General features: G+C 42.1%; 2 protein-coding genes across 5 annotated transcripts in view; one reads left to right on the plus strand and one right to left on the minus strand.

The window, feature by feature from the left end:
- The window catches only part of gli3 (GLI family zinc finger 3), a 92,253-nt gene extending 84,657 nt beyond the window's left edge, over window positions 1-7,596 (plus strand). For both annotated transcript variants that reach the window (XM_044175946.1, XM_044175947.1), the window contains exons 11-15: window positions 327-476; window positions 608-772; window positions 882-1,172; window positions 2,402-2,795; window positions 3,386-7,596. In XM_044175946.1, coding sequence (XP_044031881.1) covers window positions 327-476; window positions 608-772; window positions 882-1,172; window positions 2,402-2,795; window positions 3,386-5,772 — 3,387 coding nt within the window. In that variant the 3' untranslated portion in view covers window positions 5,773-7,596. The remainder of the gene's footprint in view (window positions 1-326; window positions 477-607; window positions 773-881; window positions 1,173-2,401; window positions 2,796-3,385) is intronic.
- A 1,070-nt stretch (window positions 7,597-8,666) lies between these two features.
- Window positions 8,667-18,759, minus strand: prpf4bb (pre-mRNA processing factor 4Bb). 3 transcript variants are annotated; one of them, XM_044175948.1, is made up of 16 exons: window positions 18,608-18,759; window positions 17,176-17,254; window positions 15,687-16,828; window positions 15,194-15,361; window positions 14,808-14,966; window positions 13,696-13,777; window positions 13,298-13,499; window positions 12,044-12,117; window positions 11,735-11,825; window positions 11,336-11,483; window positions 11,020-11,157; window positions 10,744-10,897; window positions 10,532-10,646; window positions 10,295-10,446; window positions 10,075-10,161; window positions 8,667-9,877 (listed from the first exon to the last, which is right to left on the minus strand). In XM_044175948.1, the coding sequence occupies exons 1-16, from the start codon at window positions 18,664-18,666 to the stop codon at window positions 9,674-9,676; spliced, it is 3,054 nt and encodes a 1,017-aa protein (XP_044031883.1). In that variant the 5' UTR covers window positions 18,667-18,759; the 3' UTR covers window positions 8,667-9,673. The 3 variants fall into 3 exon arrangements, with proteins under 3 accessions (XP_044031883.1, XP_044031885.1, XP_044031884.1); XM_044175950.1 differs by lacking the exon at window positions 18,608-18,759 and adding an exon at window positions 18,524-18,544; XM_044175949.1 differs by lacking the exon at window positions 18,608-18,759 and adding an exon at window positions 18,326-18,471.
- Between the last annotated feature and the right edge of the window lie 2,211 nt (window positions 18,760-20,970).

Below are 20,970 nucleotides of genomic sequence, written 5' to 3' on the forward strand. Positions count from 1 at the left end.
CTGCCTTTTTACCCCGTGTTTGTGCAGATTTCAGCAGAGTGAAGCAGAGAAAGAGAAAGGCTGGAAGGAAGGAAAGAGTTAAGAGAAATGAGATGGAAGAAATTAAATGGAGAAAGTACCACATAAAAAGAAATGGAAAACAGACTGGTATATTTGCCTCCTATGCAGCAGAGCAAAAAAAAAATTCCTCAAGCTGATCAACAAATCAATTCAAGGCAAAATAAAATTGCACTTAGTCCTTACTTCATTCTCATGAACAGACACAGCAAGAGCGTATAATAATGCATTGATTGCTTTAGTTAAAGTTCTGTCATCTTCTTTTCTAGCACATCAACAATGACCACATCCATGGGGAGAAGAAGGAGTTTGTGTGTCGGTGGGAGGAATGCTCTCGAGAGCAGAAGCCCTTCAAGGCACAATACATGCTGGTGGTCCACATGCGCAGGCATACTGGGGAAAAACCCCACAAGTGCACAGTAAGGATATTGCTATTTGCTCAGTTGACTTCATTTATTTGCAGATGAAATGCTATTTCACATGTAACCCACTAACACAAGATTCAGGCTGTATGAGTAATGTCCTCTTCCTCTTCTCTCTCTTCCTGTAGTTTGAGGGCTGTGCCAAGGCCTACTCCCGTCTGGAAAACCTTAAGACTCATTTACGATCCCACACTGGAGAGAAACCTTATGTGTGTGAGCATGAAGGCTGCAACAAGGCCTTTTCCAATGCCTCAGATCGGGCAAAACATCAGAATCGAACACACTCAAACGAGGTACTGACAAACATAATTTCAGACAATTATGCTCCTTTGACTTGCTGCGTGAATATGGTGTTCACAAGCAACATGTTTCTCACAGCTCATCTTTCCCCTGTCTCTTTAGAAACCGTATGTGTGTAAAATCCCAGGCTGCACGAAACGCTACACAGACCCTAGCTCATTACGCAAGCATGTGAAGACGGTGCACGGGCCGGAGGCGCACGTCACCAAGAAACAGCGTGGAGATTACCCACGTCCTCCGCCCCAGCCCCGGGAGCCTGCGGGCAACAACCAGGGCCGGTCACCAGGGCAACTGCCCCTGGGTGGGTATACGGACCAAAGGGAGTACAACCATGCTACCTCAAAACAGGATGAATGTCTGCAGGTCAAGTCCATCAAGACAGAGAAGCCCATGGTGAGACTTTATTTAAAGTTTTATATATATTTTGCTGACACTCACACCTTTAACATTATTTTAATTATTTTTCTAATACTTTTACAGATTCCTTTACTTTAACATAGTAATTATAATGGATAATAATAGTGTCTAGTATTTAGGTTTGTGTGTGATTTAACATTGAATTGGGGGCATGCACATTTAACACTGAAGTCTTCTAATGAGTAAACGTTTTCTTCTATCCAATGCTTCGGCATTTCTCTACTTCCGTTTCTAAGGACAGTGGGTAATCAGGTGAGATAGGTATCCCTTCATATTGCATTTCTAAAATATTCTTTCACTTTTTCGTTTCTTGCTTATTGTTTGATTGTTTGTTGGACTTTTCTCATCCCACATTCTCACAACTGCCTGACTTGACTTTCACCCAAAACACACCAGATTTGTTCTCATTGTAGGTTTCCCTCATCCCTCACATTCATAAAGAGATTATTCTTCTCATTTCATAGTACAACACTTGGAAGAGTGGCAATGATATTTACCAAAGGCAATGCATTTTTCTGAGCAATGCGTATGCCTTGGACAGAACTGTGAGGGCACTGAAGGTATGCCTGATAATGCCCAGGGCTCCATTGTGCAGCCAAATTAATTCAGACAGTAAACAGGGTGAATACCCTTTAAACACTGTTGACACTTGATGCCAAAAAAGTAATTCCATTATCCTCAGTGCAACACAGTTTCTAAAATTTAGTAAAACAACCACTAGCCGGTCTCACAAAAGGCCGTTATCCTATTTGCTCTGAAAACAACCCAAAACATGATTTGTCTTTTAATTTTTTATTTTTTTTTTGTCAGTCCCAAATGGATCACAGGGGGAGGAATTACTCATGCCCCAATAATGTACAAAACATTGACTTCCAAGCACATCTTTTTTTTCTAAAAGAATAAATGCAGAAGTTGGTTCTCTGGTTTGAACAACCAGCTCAAACTGCAATGATTATGCAAGATGATTATATGAACACATGAATAGAATTATCTTTCATGGTCAGTCATCTTTCATGAATAATTATCATTGTCTGATGTTATAGGGAATGCATCCTTCAAAAGATTACATTTTATCATGTTGTTTGTGACATAGGACACTGTATACCTTCCCTTGTGTTACCTGAAATAAACCTGAAAATCATCTGCTTTTCTTTCTTTCCTCCCTTCTCTCAATCATTTCTTCTTTCCTGGTCTGTGTCTGTCAGACGTCTCAGCCAAGCCCTGGCAGTCAGTCTACATGCAGCAGTGACCAGTCCCCCGTCAGCACCTATCCCAGCAGTGGAGTCCAGCTTGCTGTGAGCGCCGGACACTTGCCAGGAGAGGGGCTGGAGGAGGATGAGGAGAAAGAGGAAAACGAAGAGGAGGCATATGAGGAGTGTGAGGGTGAGACAGCCCCCATCATGGACTCCACAGTCTCCACAGCAACCACGGCTATGCTGACCCTACAGGCGAGGCGAAGTGTTGGCCGCCCCCTGCGATGGATGGAGCACATCAAGATGGAGAGGCTGAAGCAGGTGAATGGAGCGCTGCCCAGGCTGGGGCCCCTGTCCCCTACACCGCCCCCAAAAGGTTCCACACTACCCAACATCCTGGGGAAGGGTAAGGTTAACTTTTTCTGAACTTTTTAAAGTTACATTTTGTTTGAAAATCGTTGAATGAAAGTGGATAACCTTTTTCTAATGCTCTTATAATGTTTTTCTAAAGTTTACAACCCTTACAAATTCACAACAGCATGTAGTATCCTTATTTCGACATGTGGTTTAGCTTATGTGGGCTTTTTACAGTTAAAAAACACCTGTACACAGAATTTACACATCACCACAAATATGTGTATAAATCACGCCTTGAGAAATAAATTATCCTGAATTCCATCTTGCCCATTTTGGCTGAAGCATTCAGGCAAAACAAATGCTGAACATTTACTGTTCAGCTGGAAAATAGTATCAAAACCATATCAAGCCGTGTATCCTATCAGAGAACATAGCATGTAACAATGTTTCATGGGAAAGTGCTGCCTGTTGTCTATGGCAGCATCTGTTTGAGGGATCTCTCCGCACATACACTTAATTTATTTAGCTTTTTCTTTCTCATCCTTCTGTAATCTCCCTTTCAACACATAATTTCCTTGTTCTCTCTATTGGTGTCCAAACTTTCTTCATTCCTTTTTCTCTGTCTGTGTTTCTCCCCAGGATCCTGTCTGGGCAGGCAGTGGGGGGTGTCTGCTCCTCAGCCACCTCCTCATGCTGAGCTAGGCAGCACAGAGCTAACAGTGCTTAATTTGCTCCGAGACCGGCGTGACAGCAGTGGTAGTGCCACCAGTTCAGCATACCTGAGCAGCAGTCGGCGCTCCTCAGGCATCTCCCCCTGCTTCTCCAGTCGACGCTCCAGCCAGGCTTCCCAGAGTGAGGGTACAATGGCAGCCGCCCACCACCGCCGCCTCCACAACCTCAGCTCCACCGACTCTTACGACCCCATCTCCACTGATGCCTCCCGCCGGTCCAGTGAGGCAAGCCAGTATGGAGGTGGGGCAGGAGGAGGGGGTGGAGGGATACTCTCAGGTGGGGGCTGTGGAGGTGTAGGAGGAGTAGGTATAGGAGGAGGAGGGGGGTCACGGGGAATGCTCAATTTAACCCCAGCACAGCACTACCACCTGAAAGCCAAGTATGCTGCAGCAACTGGCGGCCCACCTCCCACGCCTCTACCCAACATGGAGCGCATGAGCTTGAAGACTCGCATGGCCATGATGGATGAGGGTGGTAGCAACCACTCTTTGCCACCTCTAGTCAGGCCACATCGCTGCAGTGATGGCACCAATGGGTACACCAATGGGTATGTGGGACATGCAGGTTATAGGAGGAGGGTTCTCTATCCTGGCGAGGGACCACTGAATGGGAACCGGAGGGCCAGTGACCCAGTGCGGACGCAGGCTCCTGATATTTGCAGTCTGCCCCCAGTGCAACGCTTCAACAGCCTTAACAACCTCCACCCTCTTCCACCTCTGTCTCATCATTCTACACCTGAAACTCGCAACTTTAGCCTACAGAACTACACGCGCTCAGAAGGCAACCTGCAGAGAGGCCTGCAGCATTCACCATACACTCCTAGCATCGCAGAACACGCAGCCTTAGAAGCCCTGGCCATGGAGGGCAACGGGGAGGCTGGCCTGTTGCTTGCGGATGAAGATATGCTACCAGATGACCTGGTGCAGTATCTCCACTCCCAGGTTCAGGTGGATGGTGGCTCCTACATGCACATTGAGGACCAAATAGCTTCTAGTCAAAGGGATACCTCCCATCCATCTTTGGAGGAGATAGAACAGATCCAGACTTCAGGGTTGAATATGGCCTTCCCTGGCTCCCACAGTCTCCAGCAGCAGCAGCAGCAGATAGCAGAGCGGAAGAGCCCTAGTAAGCTTCCCATCCAGTGGAATGAAGTGAGCTCCGGGAGTATTGATAGGTCTCCTCAGAAGGAACAAAACCACCAGACACAGTGTGGAAGGTGGTCAGGCACAGAACATGGACCTGTATCTGCCCTTTTTGGCAGGTTTGGAAACATGGTGGTTCAGCAGCAAGTGTCCATTGATTTCCAGAACAGTTGTGCCCAGGCTAATCAGTCTCAAAGTAATTGCTGTGTCAACCCTGGGGTGAAGCTAGAGACATCGCCTAACTCCTGCATGGAGATGAGAGGTACTGGTCACAACTCTACAAACACCTTTGGAAGGCCTAACTTCTCACAGATCATCGATGGGCCTCTTCTGCAGGGCTTCAAACAGCAGGCCTCCAATGGACCTCAAAAACAGAGCCACTTCCAGCTGAACCACAACAGCAGCACCTCTTGCCAGGTTGGGAACAACCTAGTCCTTAGCAGGGCCTCTATGGACAACCTACTCAGCCTCTCCCAGGGAACTGCTCTTCATCACAATCGGCAGATCCATGCCACTCGCCCACCGATCAATAGTTACAGGAACTTGGTCAGGACCCAGCAGTACCTCAACCCTGAGAACTCCGGTGAAATCCAGGCTAGTCTCAACCAGCAGCAACAACTGCAGAGAAGTGGGGACCACTGTTCCCTTGCGCATCAGGTATCTGGGCTGAAACTGGAGGCCCCAGACCATGGATACTTAGAGCAGGGCTTTGGTGACTGCCTCTCTTACGAACCAGTGGATCGCAAGGCCTCCTCGTTCCCTGTCAGTGACCAGTGCTTGCTGGACTCCATGGCTGAGTCTGTGGGACAAGGTGGTGGCAGTGGGAACTCAGTTGCCCTTCTCTCCCCTGGTGCAGACCAGGTGACTAGCACAGTGGATGGCAATGTGCCTGGTGTATTAGATGAGGGGGTAAGTCTGGACTTTGGTGTCATGCTGGAGGATGGCTTTGACCAGGGTAGCCTGGTCTCTGGGGTGTTGAGTCCCTCCATCTTCCAGGGTCTGTCCAGGACTTCATCACGCCTGAACACCCCTCGAGCATCCGCAACCTTCCACAGTGTGGCCCCTGGCCTAAACAACATGGCAATTGGAGACATGAGCTCTCTCCTCACCACACTTGCTGAGGAGAGCAAGTTCCTGGCTATCATGCAGTAGCTGCTCCCTCTCTCTCTCTCTCTCTCTCTCAGCTTTCTCCTCCCTAAGGAAAAATTGAAAAAAGGAAGAGAACAACTCTGGTGTATGTGAAGATTAAGACCAAAGTGGCAATTATGAGAACTTTATTATGTACTTAAAAGTGTTGTGGAACAGGCAATTGCCAAACCCATTTATTTTGTAAACATGTCATCCCACACAGAACTGGGATGTGTCAAAATTATGTATAGATAAATAGTTATATTCCTTTTCTGGAATGTAGGCTATTTTTGGAAGCTCTTCTCTTTGTATTACTATGTGATGGTGAGCAAAAGCTCACTTCTTTAAAACAGTATTCTGTGTATTGTCACTGTTTTTGCTGTACACACTGATGGTAAAAATGCATGTATTCAAGGTTAATCATGAACACTGTCTATATACGTACATAGACTAGCTCATGTGCCAAGTATCTACCATTCTGATCCCACAGGTACAAAACCGCTAAATCCATTCTTGTTACAGCAGGTCAGACATGGGTCATTAATTTAACAGGCCCTGATGATAACTTTATATATCATAGGTTTTAATAAGTGGTGTATCTACATTTGTTGTCATTTTGTTTGTATGTTACTTTTGTGAATCTGTAAATGTTTCAGTGCTTCTACCAAGTGGTGTTTTTGTCAAGAATAACTGGTAACTGGTATCAATTCCAAAAAATGGACAGATCTGAGTCTTCAAGGCACCGTAGATAGTTGTCTACTTGATATCTAAATGGCTCGATTTAGTTAGTCTGGTAAGGTACTCACAGTGTATATAACAGTGTTTTTATATTCTGTTTGTGATAAACTGATTATTGACATTGGATCGCACGGTTTCTCAGAGCTGATATGAAAATTGACATTTTCTCCTTGATGATCAAAGGTCCCATTTGGTGCTTTATGTATGCTTACATGAATAGATATGAGTACTTCATGTTTTTAATCTGTCTTAATGACCCACAGTGGTCCACAGCACATGAATTTTCCTCTCATGATGATAAATGCTGTAAAGTGATGTGTTTTGTTTCATAGGAAATCATCTGTATTGTTTTCTCCAAAGCTCTTAATTCAGAATGTGTACTGCCATCAAGTATTGCAGTGACTTTGTCAACAGTGTTAGTATTGCCTTGCAGTCTTATGTGACTGAACACAGAATATTGAGTAGTTTACCTTTTATTCAGCGTCAAAGCAATGAGGTACAAATTGTTTTATTGTTCTTTGGTACTTTTGTCATTTTTGTAGCTGTGCATTGATGGTGTTTTTCTTTTTTCTCTCCAAAAAAGTAGAAATAATTTCCTTTGAAAGAAGGAAATTACATTGAGGTATGTGCCTTATAAGTATCTGCCTGTCAGTAAAGAGAAAGATCACTGCCAATCTTCCATTGTGAATTATGAAAAAATTAAAGATAAACATTTAAGGTGTCTTGTGAAACCTGAAAAAAGATAAAATGATAGAACATTTATATAAGAAAAAGTCTGAATATCAGAAAAGTTAAGATTTGCAAAATGCATTCTACTTTTTGATTTTGTTTTTTTTTAAGTTTTCACATTTATTGTGCTCTTTTATATATAATGTGTAAATACAATACTCTTTCTGTAGGTTTAGCAGAGGAAATGGGGAGTATCCTGGGGGCCAATAAAGAACTGACTTAGAAAGCAGGGATTTCCGTGGCCCTGGGTAGAGGCCAGACAGATCTGGCTCTGAGCGGAGCTTCAAGGGCCCAGCACTGCCCCTCCGCCAGAAGAGCCACTTTGCTCTTTTATAACTGACTACAAATGTTTGTATGGTTTTAATAAAAATGGAAATTATATTTTAAGTCTCTTTTCTTCTTTATATGCTGGTTTTTATAATATAAGAAATGTATTGGTTTGAATTCTGGTTTTATTTCTATGGAGACAACCTAAGACAGAGGATAAACAGAATAACTACTTTTGTAATTGTACAGACTCCTTATATTAATATATATCAAACTGATTACCTCATCAAACCACATTTAAAGAAACCATATTATGCAACTTGGTAAAAAACTGTCAAGACAGTAAATAAATAGCCTGATATAAATAACATATATATGCTCCTCAAAGTTCCAAGATCAGTCACTATCAGTAATTTCATTCATGGAGAATATCTAGTGCTTCTAATGCCCTCTTCTGATCATCACAAGAAATTACAATTTTCATTGTACACTGTGACTTTCATCCTCATGAATTTGATAGCATAATTAGAAGTTACTTGTTTGGTTACATATTCACATTAAAAGCAGTCATGCACTCGTCTCTCTATGTTGAGATTAAAGCCAGTAGTTGTTAGTATCCCTGCTCATTCACACTGACATCTTTACCAGTGGTTATTCCACTATAGCCCACATGTATTTACAGACCCTTTAAGGCTGACAGCCCATCAGTGTGCTCTTGCATCATTCCCTAACTTTCCAGATGGAGAAAAAATGGGAATCTATTCTAAGCGAGTCTCCCATTATGCTTCTTAGAAGCTTAACACAAATGCAATCATGTGACGGAAATGAAGGGTGCAGTTAGACTTTCCACTGCAGAGAGGGAGCATGAGCTGTAAATTGTTCTAACTGGATACAAGATAGACTGTTTTTACTTTAGATGCTGAGGCTGCAGCAATATTCCCTTTCCCTCTCTTGCCATCTTCAGACTGCACTTAATGGGGTACAAGATAAAAAAAAAAGCCCTTATTGGACAGCTAACATTCAATTGAGAAATCTGTACACATGTTCCACGACTGTGTACAGCTTCCTATCTAACACTTAACAATTTTATATGAATCGAGCTATTGATAAACAGGATGCACAGGACATCATGTCATTCACCATGCCAACATGTTGGGGATAAAATGAAGAAAGGGGATTTGGTATACAATAGGAAACATTTTATTACTAAAAGGTTGTCTTATACTGAAGGTGCTCTTTCAGCAGCGTTTCCACAACTATTCTTTATTGAAATCACAATATTGTATTTTACCACTTAACAGGGAAAAAAACTAATAAATCACAAATGAAATGACAGTAACTGTGGACTATATACAACAATGGGAGAGGAGGGTCACAGGTGTGGCTTCAATAGGCCAGCATTGTTTGGTGTTTTAAACACACTAGGCTCATACAGGAGGCACTTGAATGTGAGAGCCTTAAGAGCCAGGACCTAGCCAGAGTGCTGGAGGAGGAAGGTTAAAAACAAACAACAACATGGAAATGTCCAGCAACAGAAAACAATGACTACTTGCTTTGAAAATTTAAAAAAAAAAATTATTGGAGTACATAATATGCATCTATTCCTTCGATTCAGACCTCAAGGCCTGAAGACTTGGTTAGGGGTTGCTGTCACATGTGGGACACTGATGCACATACAGAGCATTTACACAGGCCTGCACCACAGAAATCTAGAGCACAAAGGGTGCACATTCAAAAGCATGCATCGGCCCACAATGAGAATTGTGGTTTTAAAAAAAAGAAATGTGTTTAGATATCTGCAACTACAACAAAACTCAACTGTCTGCTGCTTGAGATTGTTAATGCAATAGACATACAGTATTTACAGGATTTATATTTTTCTTTAAAATATCTGTCACTCCAATGCCAGTTAAATAAAAAAAAAGTCCATAACTGCATTGCTGGGTATGAGGGGAAGTTTACAATGATAAATCGCAAAATCCTTGTCTTCAAGAATGGCTACCATTTAATGATCTATTTACAATAAAACACAATTATGTATCCATAAACAAAATAAAGTTGAGGAAGAACAAAAATCCATGACATTCTGAATAGAAGTCTGTGGGTTGGCTGCTTCACTGCAGAGTTCCTGTCAGAGCTGGTTTAGTGGTTGGTTCTCTGTCTGCTCTGGGAGTGTGTGGCATTCAGGGTGTCAGATCTTCTCCTGGATAAAGGGGTGCTGCAGAGCCTGGTTGATACTGATGCGTTTGGCTGGGTCCAGCATCAGGGTGCTATCCAGCAGGTCCTTCAGCTGCATCACCTTCTTCCTCTGGTCCTCAGGCAGTCGCTGGCCTCCTATCATGTCTGTCAGCAGGTCTTTGGTGGGGTTGATGGTGCTCATCACCGTCACCTTCTCCTGATGGGGCAGAGAAACAGAGAAATGACAGATGTTAAAATGAATCAATAATGATTACAACTACTGCACTTTTTCAGTATGCATCAAATACTATAAGATCTGAACAGCCAATAAAATAACATTTTATAGTTATCAAAAATTGTACGATATTTTCATCAGGTGAAAAGGTACAGAAGAAGTAAGAAGGAACACGTTACCCTTTCTGTCACTTTATCTACTTCAATGTACAGGAAGTTCAAATTCTGATCGAAGTGCTGGTCTTTGAACAAGCCTTTACGGATCATCTGAGGAAAGAAAACCAGGATATTGCATCAGCCATAACATCTTGAATACTGCATGGAACAGCAACACGTCTCACTTCATCTAGGAAAGAGAAACAATAACTGAAGGAACTGAAATTGTATGATGCAATTTTACCTTGTTGGGCATCTTGCCCTTGAGGTCCATCGCTAGTTTGATCATGTGATTGTTAGAAGATCCAGGAAACAGGATTTTGCCAGTGTAAAGCTCATATAAAGTGCAGCCAACAGACCACATGTCAATCCCATAGTCATAAGGCTTTCCTATGACTGCGACAGAAAGAAATTGTGAGCAATGTCCAGTTTTGAAATTGATTAATGGTGAGATTAGTGATTTATACAAATAATGACTTACTGATTTCTGGAGCTCTGTAGAATCTGCTGACCAGATATGGTGTGATGTCGTTGTCAGCAACATGGGATGCAGAACCAAAGTCACAAAGCTTCAAAATGGTCTTTGACTCATTCACCTTTTAAGGACAAAAAATAAATTAGTACACACGAGATTGTGCCATCATTCTATAACCTGAATTAACTTGATTTGAGGATTGAGTATTTACACCGTACCAGGATATTGTCTGGCTTAATGTCAGCATGGAGGATGTTGCATCGTTTGAGCAGCTTGAGGGCCAAGAAGAGCTGCTGACTGTAGGAACGCACAGCCTTGATGTGGAGCCCAACATCTTTACCGTATTTCTTCAACACCTCTCGCAAATTCATACTACGGATGAGAATACAACAGGTAATTAGGAAGTGAGGCCATCACATAAATGCTACAGACAGCAGTGGATGCACAAATCTCAAATGATGAGAAGAAAGGATTAGTGTTTCCTTTTACGGTACCTGAGTGGCTCAAATACCAGACATAGATGCTGCTTGTGGTAAAAGTGCCTGAAGAGGCGAAGGCAGTGGAACTTGTCATCAGGATCTGCGTCATTCAGCTTCTTGAGGAATTCTAACTCTTTCAAACCGGTCTTTTGCCTGTTGACCAAAAAAAACATGTTGTTCATCAATGCAAATTCAATATCCATATGATTTTTGTTGTTGAGAATATTGTATTTCTATAGTATCTATACTTGTTTGAATATACATATTTGACAATCATATAAAAATGTTTTTAGTTCCTATAAAAAAAGAAAAAAAAAAAGATATGACTCACATGAGCTCATTGTTTCGGATGATCTTGACTGCCACCTCCTGGCCGGCCCTGGCAGTGTCCCTGGCTCTGATCACATTGCTGAATACACCCTGGCCAGTGTAGCCATACACATCATAGCGCTTGTCCAGCGTCTCCCCAATATTCACTCCTAAATAGCCACACAGTCCACAAACTTGTTAATGGCAGGAAGGTCGCTACTCCACTTAAAAAAGCAAACAGACGTATGTGTGTGTGATTAATGCACTGAACAAGCCTCGACAGGAGACAATTCTTATATTAAGTCGTAATGGTACGTTGCCATGACATTAAGCAAACATTGATGAGTGTTTCCACTGATACTGACACAGTCCACATCACAGGCTTGCCTCCAGATAACACCTGTCTTGAGGCAGTACTTACGGTAGTAACCCTCAGCATCAGTCCAGTTGTCCCTGAGGTTGGGGTTCTCTTTGAAGTCCTTCCCTACACCTGCTGCTCTCATCCTGGCACTCTGCAGAAACACCACAAAAATGAGGTCAGTGGCTCAACACTAGCTGCTGAGTCTTCAAGTGTTTGCTATTTTCATCTTATTCTTTGCTGTAACTTCAGACAAAACTTGTGAAAATTACATAGATACTAAAATGCAGAGGAAAATCATAAAAGTAATGCTCAGATGTACTACAAAATTTGATATTTAAATTTTCCTAAAACCCAACTGAAAATACTTACATCAAAGTCAGCAGCAAACATGTCATCTGACTCTGTAAACATGTCGGGGGCTGACGGCTTCTTTGGGTTGGCTCCTGAAACAAACAAAAACAATAGAACAACACAGGATGAGTTTCTTGTCATCCACCATGTTGTAAAACAGAATATCTGGAACGTGTTTGATTCACATACTCTGCAGAGATCAAAATATGCTGCAGGTGGCAGAGACACCCAGGCTTTGGATTACAAGCCAGCAACTGAATGAACACATGACAGAAAGAAACAAAATTAAAATCCCTGCATCACACAACTCTGCATTTCTCACACAAATCAAGCCACCAAATGCCATTTTAGTTTTGCATAGACCGGTATTTTTTGGCCATAACAGTGTGAAATAGGCCACAAAAAAGTCAAATAGTTCAAAACTGCAGGGAAGTGCAAATATTAATGCACATTTATAGTTCAAATGAATTTAAAGGCAATCGGCCATCAATCAGTTTTCATCTTTGTAAATTGGACTTCCTCCACATCTGCTAAACTGACCGTGATTGAACCAGGGTAACTGCATTGTAAGAACACCAAAAAATTGCCATTTTGCTTCCTATGAAAATAGACAGAAAAATCTAAATCAAAAGTGATTGCTATGCCTGATAGTCTTCTGTGAACACGGAGGTGATCAGAACCTGAACAGCTAAAAGCTCTGTGCTCTTCAGTGATGAAGAGAAGCAGAAGAATCTTTTCTACAGCTACATTTCAAAGCTTTAAGTGATGGGCGAGGCTGGAGGGAGGATAGACCGTATATTCTGTAGTTACCTGGGTCAAGCTAGCCCGATTCGGCCACAGACAACATATATGGAGCTACTTTTGTGCTTGACCTGTTCCTCTTCCCAGTTTAACTAAGATTTCAAGCCATACATGATTGATGTCTTTTTAGCAACTAGTGTGATCATACTTCTGGCTAGCAGATATGGAGGAAAAAGCACTGATTGATAATGATGTGAGGAACCATATCCGCATCATGAGGAAGCACCACCTGTGTTTAGGACAATGATTGGCCGGTGTGTGCCAACATGCACATACGTCTGAACAATTCCTGTGTATATATCATGGAGAGGTATTTAATTTTTGCATCCTGTCCCAAAATTCCAAATATTTTTAGAGAAATGAATTGCATGTTGACACTCGCAGTTAACTATGGAGCACACACCTAACGGTGTGGTTCATTCAGTTGGCCTTGTATGCCAACAGATATGATCATTTTGACCAGGACATTACCGTCTTTCTCCTGGGCGATGAGGTTGTGCTTGGCTTTGATGCTGGCCTCAAAGGTGTTGAGGTTCTCGCGTTCATACTCCTTGACATCTGCGGCTACTCGCTCTAAGATATCATCAGGTGAGGGTGAACGGCTGCGTGTGCTGCTCTGAGGGCTGCTGGGCTCTGACACCATGTTGGTGTCCTCATTCCCAACCTTGTATTTCTGTACAATGGCAGGAATTGTGTGACCATAAGAATATATCTCAAACATAGTAAGTCATGGACATTAGTTGTGTTATTTGTTTCCAGGTAGACAGACCACTATATAGAGAGCATAACTTACTGCTTCTTCACAAATATTGGATTAATACGGCAACTAATAAAAACGCAGGTTTGGATCAGTATAGGTGTATACAGACCTGGACAATGGCCATGCGCTGCTGGCGGCGCTGTTCAATGAGAGCCTCTTCATCTACCTCCTCTCCATCAAAGTCCTCTAACCTGCAAACACAAACAAGGCTTTAAGAAATATGGAGCACAATTTCCTGTTCTCATCAAGGTCAAGATGAGTGAATTCTGAGGTAGCATATCAGCTACAGATTTTTTTTACCCGGGCAATGAATATAATTTGATATCAAAAGCAGTTGCCATGAACAAGCTTAATCCAATGTTTGTCAACTGGTTAGCAGTCGTGGTACACTGTTTCTAAATAAACTTTCAGTTGATTGCAATGATCAGCACCCTGCATGGCATATACTGTGAATTTTACAATGCAGAATCAGAGAGGAAACTGGATCACAAAATGCCGTTTACATTTTCTTCAAATTTTGCATCGTCTTAAATAAATTTAAAAAATAGCTCATGCTGCCTTGATATAATTTCACATGTAAAACATAATTTTAAAACAAAACCTCTGTATGTATAGTAGATGTCCATGATTTGCTCCTGATGTATTACCTTGCGAGGCAGCTGAATTTGTGAGATCACACGAGAATTCATCTTGCCAGGCTTCAAGTTACGCGCTTGTGGCTGAACCAGTGGTTCGGACCAATCAGCGTCCTATGAAGAACTACTGGCATCTATGGACATGGTTTAGGTGTGACGACAGCGAGAAGCGACTGTTCGTTCGAAAACGACAATGGCGGCTCCTAAAGAGGTTAGCGTAGCTGCTGCTATAGCATCAGTCATATCAGAACTGTAGATTATTTCTTCATTGAAAGAAGAGGAAAGAATGGCACTGAAGGCTTTCCTTGATGGAAAAGATGTTTTCGATCTTCTCCTGACTGGCTCTCCTACTATGTCATATGGTTTGTTGATCTGATTGGTAGAAGTTAGGTTGTGATAGACCGTGATAGACAGATGGTTCATCCAATCACCTGCCAAGTATTTTTTGAAAGTGCCTGCCCTTTTCCAAACAGTTTCCAAGGACGACCTCTCAGATGATTCTGTGTAACAAACCATCTGGCGTGTCAGGTTATCTTACGTATGACCTGCAGGGGAAACAGAAGGGACAATATCTTATTTTACTCACACTTCTTCCTCTGAGGATTCCTGGTCAACTTTCATGCCCTCTGAAAGGCTGCCCTTGAACTTGTCCTCATCTCTGCTGCGTCTTCTTCTCCTCTCCCGATCGCGGGACACTGAGCGTCGGTACTGCCTGGGCCTGCCATACCTGTCTCTCTCCCCAGACCTGCAAAGCACAGATGTCAAGGAGGGATGGTTTTTTACCTTGTAAAAGTTTTAACCTGAAAAAGGTCTTGCCACAATACTACTGTGTTACTACTGGGCCACACCAAATGCAAGCAAAGTTCCAAAGAGAAATGCTGCCACAGAATTTAAGTCAAGACAAATGTCCAAACTCCCAAAAACATGACAAATATCCTCTGGTGTGAACAGAGACGAATGAAATGCCATCACCTGTGTCCCAGTGGAGACCGTCTGCGGGGGGAAGAGCGGGAGCGTCGTCGTGGAGATGGGGACCTGCGTCTTAGAGGTGAGCGACTCATCCTGCCTCGATAGGACGATCTGGGACTGTTCTCTCTTGATCTATCTCTGCCTGGCCCTGCATCTGCCCGGGGACGCTTCCTGTACAAAACATCAGGGGAGTGGACGAACAAGCTGAAATAGACATTCTACACAATCAATTGAACAAAACTGTTACAGTGCAGAAGAACCATGAAGGACCATCAGTGACGCTTTCAAATACTGTATATTTTTCTGTCTTAAATTCTTTATATTAAACACTTAATTGATGTCATTATTCACTGATGACTTTTGCCATTTCACAAAGCCACTTTTAAATCCTATGTTTTATAAATGAACGATGAAATGCCAAATATTTGATCTTGGCATTTCAGTCAACTTATTTTAATGTGAGAAGTTATAAGTCAAAACAACTCTGTTCACCAACCTCAGTGGTGAGTCCTGCCTGTCAGCATCCCTCCTCCTGACGTCTGGCGAGCGGCCTCTCCTGGGGGGGGACCTTGTTCTGGATGGTGAGTGGCTCGGTTTCGATGTCCTGTCTGAGGCACTAGCCGAGGGGTGATGGGCATCTCTGTGGCGAGGGGAAGCACTGCGTTTCCTCATGGGGCTTTGAGGCCCTCGTCTATGAGGGGAGCGATTCTCTTTCCCAGATGACGCGTCCTTGGATGGGGACTTGGCTGGTCGCTTTTCCCTGTCAGCATCTGAGCGACTTGGCCGTTCTCGTCCAGGTGATCTGGAGCGTCTGCTCGTTCTCTCCTGATTTGGTCTGTCATCCCGCGGTGGAGAGGTACGTTTATCAGTGCGGCTGCCTTTCTGCTCTCCTCTCCAGCTGGAGGGGGAGTTGGACTTCCTGGTTCTCTCCTTGGACCTGTCAGTGCTGTCCGAACGCTTTCGGTCTTTTGACCTGCTTCTGCCGCGGCCTCTGTCTTTAACACCTGTGTCCTTGGTGGTTTTGGTCACCTTGTCCTGCTTAGACTCCTTGGCCTGTACTAGCCTGTCCGCAGACTTACTCCGACTACGACGCCTGACGCTGGACTTACTGCCCTCTGTTGAGTCCCGTCTAGATTTCCCACTCTTTCCCCCTCTGGGAGATATGGGTTTACCTGAGCTGCCCCTTTGACGCTGTTCTCCATTTCTGATCCTAGCATCTCCATCCTCTTCGGATCCAGAGTTATAACCCTGAAGAATTAAGCCCATGCCTGACTGAACCTTGCCCTCCATCAACTGGCTATCCAGCTCAGCTTTGATCATGGCCCTCTGTTTCTCTAAATCCTCCAACAGGGCCCTGTCGTCAAGACTTGGATTTCCAGAGGAAGGGGAGGTCTCAACTTTTCTGTGGCTAGAGGAGCCAAAGAGGACAGCACCAGAGGGAGAGGAGCCCTCTTTGCGTTTGTGTTTCCTGTGTTTGTGACGATGCTTGCGTTTGCGGTCCTTGTCCTCATCAGAGGCATGCTTGTGTTTTTTGTGCTTACTACGATGCTTGTGTTTTTTCCTCTTGTGTTTACCGCTGCTGCTGTGATGTTTGGACCCCTGTTCTGTCTTCTCACCACCATTAGTCACTGCCTCCTCCTAGGATGAGATGACATATCAGCTTGACAATTCATTCAAGTGTAAGATCATCTCATTATTTAGATTTTTAGATATGTTGTGAACATAGCTATAATATTTTTTCTACAAATTTTATGTGGTTGTACTCTTCCAGATTGTATGAACAGAGTTATAAATGAGGACTATAGTTTTATTGGATTTTGACGGTGCAGAAATGGAGCATCATTGCCACTATGGTTTGCCAGCAACAAAATTTAGACTTCTTCAGTTAAAGTTAATTTAAACTAATTTTAATGTAGAAAGTTTAGATCAGAATCATGGCATCATACCACTGAAGATATTTAGGCCTTGCTGTTGTCCACCCCTACCTCTTCCTCCTCTTCTTCCTCAGACATGTCTCCGCTGTCCTCATTTCCACTTCTTTCATGGCTTTCCAGATCCTGCTTCCTGTTTATAAGAGAACAATCTTAAATATTGAGCACAATATTATATATTAGTGTTTAAATGACCAGTCAGTTAATCAGAATGTTGATAGACAGAATTAATTGACAATTTTGTAGGAAACACTCATCAAAAACTAACTCAGATCTTATCAAGCTGATCATGTATCAGCTGTGACATGATCGATCCACAATAAATACAGTTTCTATACCAACATTATACAGTTTACATACCACATGAACAATTGATTAATTGAGACTAATTAATGCATTGATTAGTTTCATTAATAATGAAACTAATCATTGATAACTACAATCCCTAGTTGTAGCCCTAATAAACATTGAGGTCACAGAGCTTGTACAGGAGCTTTCTATTGTTGTCTCTCCCCCAACACTAGTAACCATTGGCAACGAGGGCACTAGTGACTTTAGGTATCATAATATTTGTCGCCCAACTTTCTGTGCTGTGGTGAAATCGACTATGTTCCTTACAGCATTCAATAAGACCACTTTAAATGAAACAAAAATTTTAGCAGAAGTTTTATATACATTTTATTTTTTTATGATACCATATAAACTGTTGTCGTCTAATTGGCAGACATTAACTATGTAAATATGTTGTGAAGTAAATCTATTGCTTGCACTAATTTTTAGTAATTTTAGCACGTCGAACAAAGTTGAAGCCGTTACCCAGAAAGCAGCATTTAAGCTAGATCACTACAAGTACAAGTTAGCTCAGTGGTTAACATTAGATAAACCATGGTTACGTAATGTGCTGAATTTAAACACTAAGCAGTAACGTTAAGAATAATGGCCGCAACTTTTAGTGACAGAAATCTACCTATTCGTGTCAACGACACATATTTGTCATGACATAAACTTGACTTATTCGCTCTTCCCATGAGCACGACCGCCAAGATGATTTTCGCCCACTAGCTCGGATACGCTAGCCGTTCATAGCAAACTTAGAGCTAGCAAGCTACATCCTAATGTAGCTTCTAGCCATGCTAACTTACGTTACATGATCGCTGCATGCTACCAAATAGCAACGTTTGACTATATGTGGCCCGATACGTACATTTTATGGAAGAAAATGCACAACACTGCAGTTGATGTTCACTTCTATATGCTATGCATTTAGCGAAACTTAATGCTATGTGAGCTAAAGAACATTAGCTAGTTGGCTAAGAACGTTAGCCAACCGCTGACAAGTAATTTAGCTAGCCCCGGCAACAACGTAAACCTGCTTCTGTTAACCTCCGCCGTTCTAACTTACAGAACAGTTCCCTTTTGATTTCGGATGAGGAAGACGGTTGCACCTTATTCCCACGAACATCTTATCTTTAATTAAATGACTTACACGTGTTCGTTCCCATTATTCATTCTGCTGGACGCGATGTCCATCTCTACGTCGGCCATTTTCCTCGGCTGAGGGGCCTTTTCTTCTTCGATTATTTTACCACAGACGTTCAATGATGTAAATATACTCTCATATTCCCTCTGTTGTACTGGCGGCGCACTGCAAGCGGGATTTGTGCACTGAATTTTGTCTTTTGTCCACCAGGGTGTATGTTTGTGTAACTAAAAGTTTTACAGGCTAGCACACGGGCTTACAACATCATCGGCGTCAATATATTAACACAACAGGAGGTTTTAATAAATAAGATGACATGACTTGACAGAGTGATGCCAGCAGGACTGGCCTGAGCCAAAATAAGGCAAAAGATTGCAGAAACAAATTATTCTGTTCTTGTCTGTTAATAATTAACAACCTTTTCCAAATCGTTCCATTGATTCCAATATCTTGGCTCCAGTAAGTTTTTGGGATGGGTTCATTAAACTTTCCAAAATTATCCTTATTGGGAGGGACCTGGCACACTATGAAAAAAGGTCATTTTTGTTGTAATGTTTTTGACACCGACCCCTCTTCTTAAGTATGCCAAAATTATACACAAAAATGCACAGTCACAGATTTCTGGATAGATATTTTAAGCATTAAAATTAGAAAGTACATATAACCTATACAGTGTTCAGATCTTACTTGAGTTTTCACAGAGTTTCTCTGCAAGCATGCAGAGCTATAGTGTTAAACACTTGGGTGCAGCCTTTGAGAGAATGCCAGAAACAAAAAGAGAGAAAAACAGCGAAGGGTGGGTTTTAGGAGGTTGCTTAGTATGCTTATACCACAGGATGGCCCTGGAAGTCAATGGGGGTTGTGCTCCTCACTGTGCCCCACTGGTATGCTCAACAAAAATACTTGTGTGTTTGATTTAAATTTTCATTCTTCCAGTACAGCAAGATCCGCAGCTAATTTTGGAAAATATCTTTTACAGAAGAATGTATTCGAAGGTATCTAAAGAAACAATAATCCTGAAGATAATTTATTTTTGGGACTTTATGGCCTGATTTCTAAGAAATGTATTTCGCATCATATGCAATATGAATATTTTTACCCATGATCTCTGTTCAGTCTATGTATTTCATTAGCCTATTTTTCTGCATGAGATATGATTTCACCTGCACTTTTAGCAGGTAAGGATACTGATATTAAACCTTCTTGTTGCATTAACTGTAGGTCACTTAACTGTAACTTCAGTTGTCTGATCGATTCAGTATTTGAATTTGTTGATTTCTCAATGATTAATTAAACAGTTTAGTTTTTGGCTGGAACAAATCATTCTGTCCTATATTTACAGTACACATTTTGTAAGTATTGTACAACTGATGCTGTTTATTTAAGTATGGTGTTGCACATGAGCCAAATAGTATACTGAAATCTCATATTTACCGATGAAATTCACAGTTTTACACTGCAAAAACAAGCCTGACAGGAGAAGAAACCTAATATTTAGCTATTGAAGTATCTTGTTTGTAACATCAATATAAGTTTTAATTGCACTCATAATGAGATATGCAAGTTATATTTCTGGCACATAAATGCGATTGCAATCTTGGGCTTATGATACTCATGCGAGTACTTATATGATGTAAAGCAACTAAGCAGTTGCTTCCAGCACAGCTCAGTGAAATCACATGACATTCAAGGATGCAAGAGCATTCAAGGGATGGTTATTATACACACTTGACAGTTTTATAAGAAGCAGTAAATCATGTTATTGTGAGGCACCTGTGGTTGCTTATTCACAGCAGTGGGAAAGTAATGGAGGCGTGTAGATATAACGGCATTAATGTTGACATCCTGGCAGATGGGACAAGTGCTTTTGGCAGATGACAGTCCTGAAGGTGTTCATCATTATCATCATGTGTTTTTTCGACATCTTGCTTGGTGCAGGCTAGACTAAAAATTAAAAAATGTTTCCTCGGATTCTGTTTGAGATTCTAAAGCAATTTATATACAAAAATGTAAAAATCTAATGGGACTCTGGTTGTTGCTTGAGCCCGTCTGATATAAATATGTGTATACAGTATACACAGAGGGTCTAAAGGCTGTAACTCACAGTCTGTGCCTTTTGCTGTACAGTGTGTCTCAGATTTTGATGGTAAAGTTGCAAGCTGGAGGTCTCACCACAGATTAAAGTGTCGGCCATGGAGGCATCAGATATTCCATTAGTTGAGACCTCTGTCCCAGTGTGCCCAGTAAATCATGGTCCAATACAGTATGTGGCTAATGTTGTGTGCTGCTGTGCAGTCTGGAGAAGACACTGTCTGACTGTGTCATACAGTTTATGATTTATAGTCCACCTACAAATAGTTTATAGAGTA

This window comes from Siniperca chuatsi, linkage group LG19 (genome assembly GCF_020085105.1).
Source record: "Siniperca chuatsi isolate FFG_IHB_CAS linkage group LG19, ASM2008510v1, whole genome shotgun sequence".
NCBI classification, from domain to species: Eukaryota; Metazoa; Chordata; class Actinopteri; order Centrarchiformes; family Sinipercidae; genus Siniperca; species Siniperca chuatsi.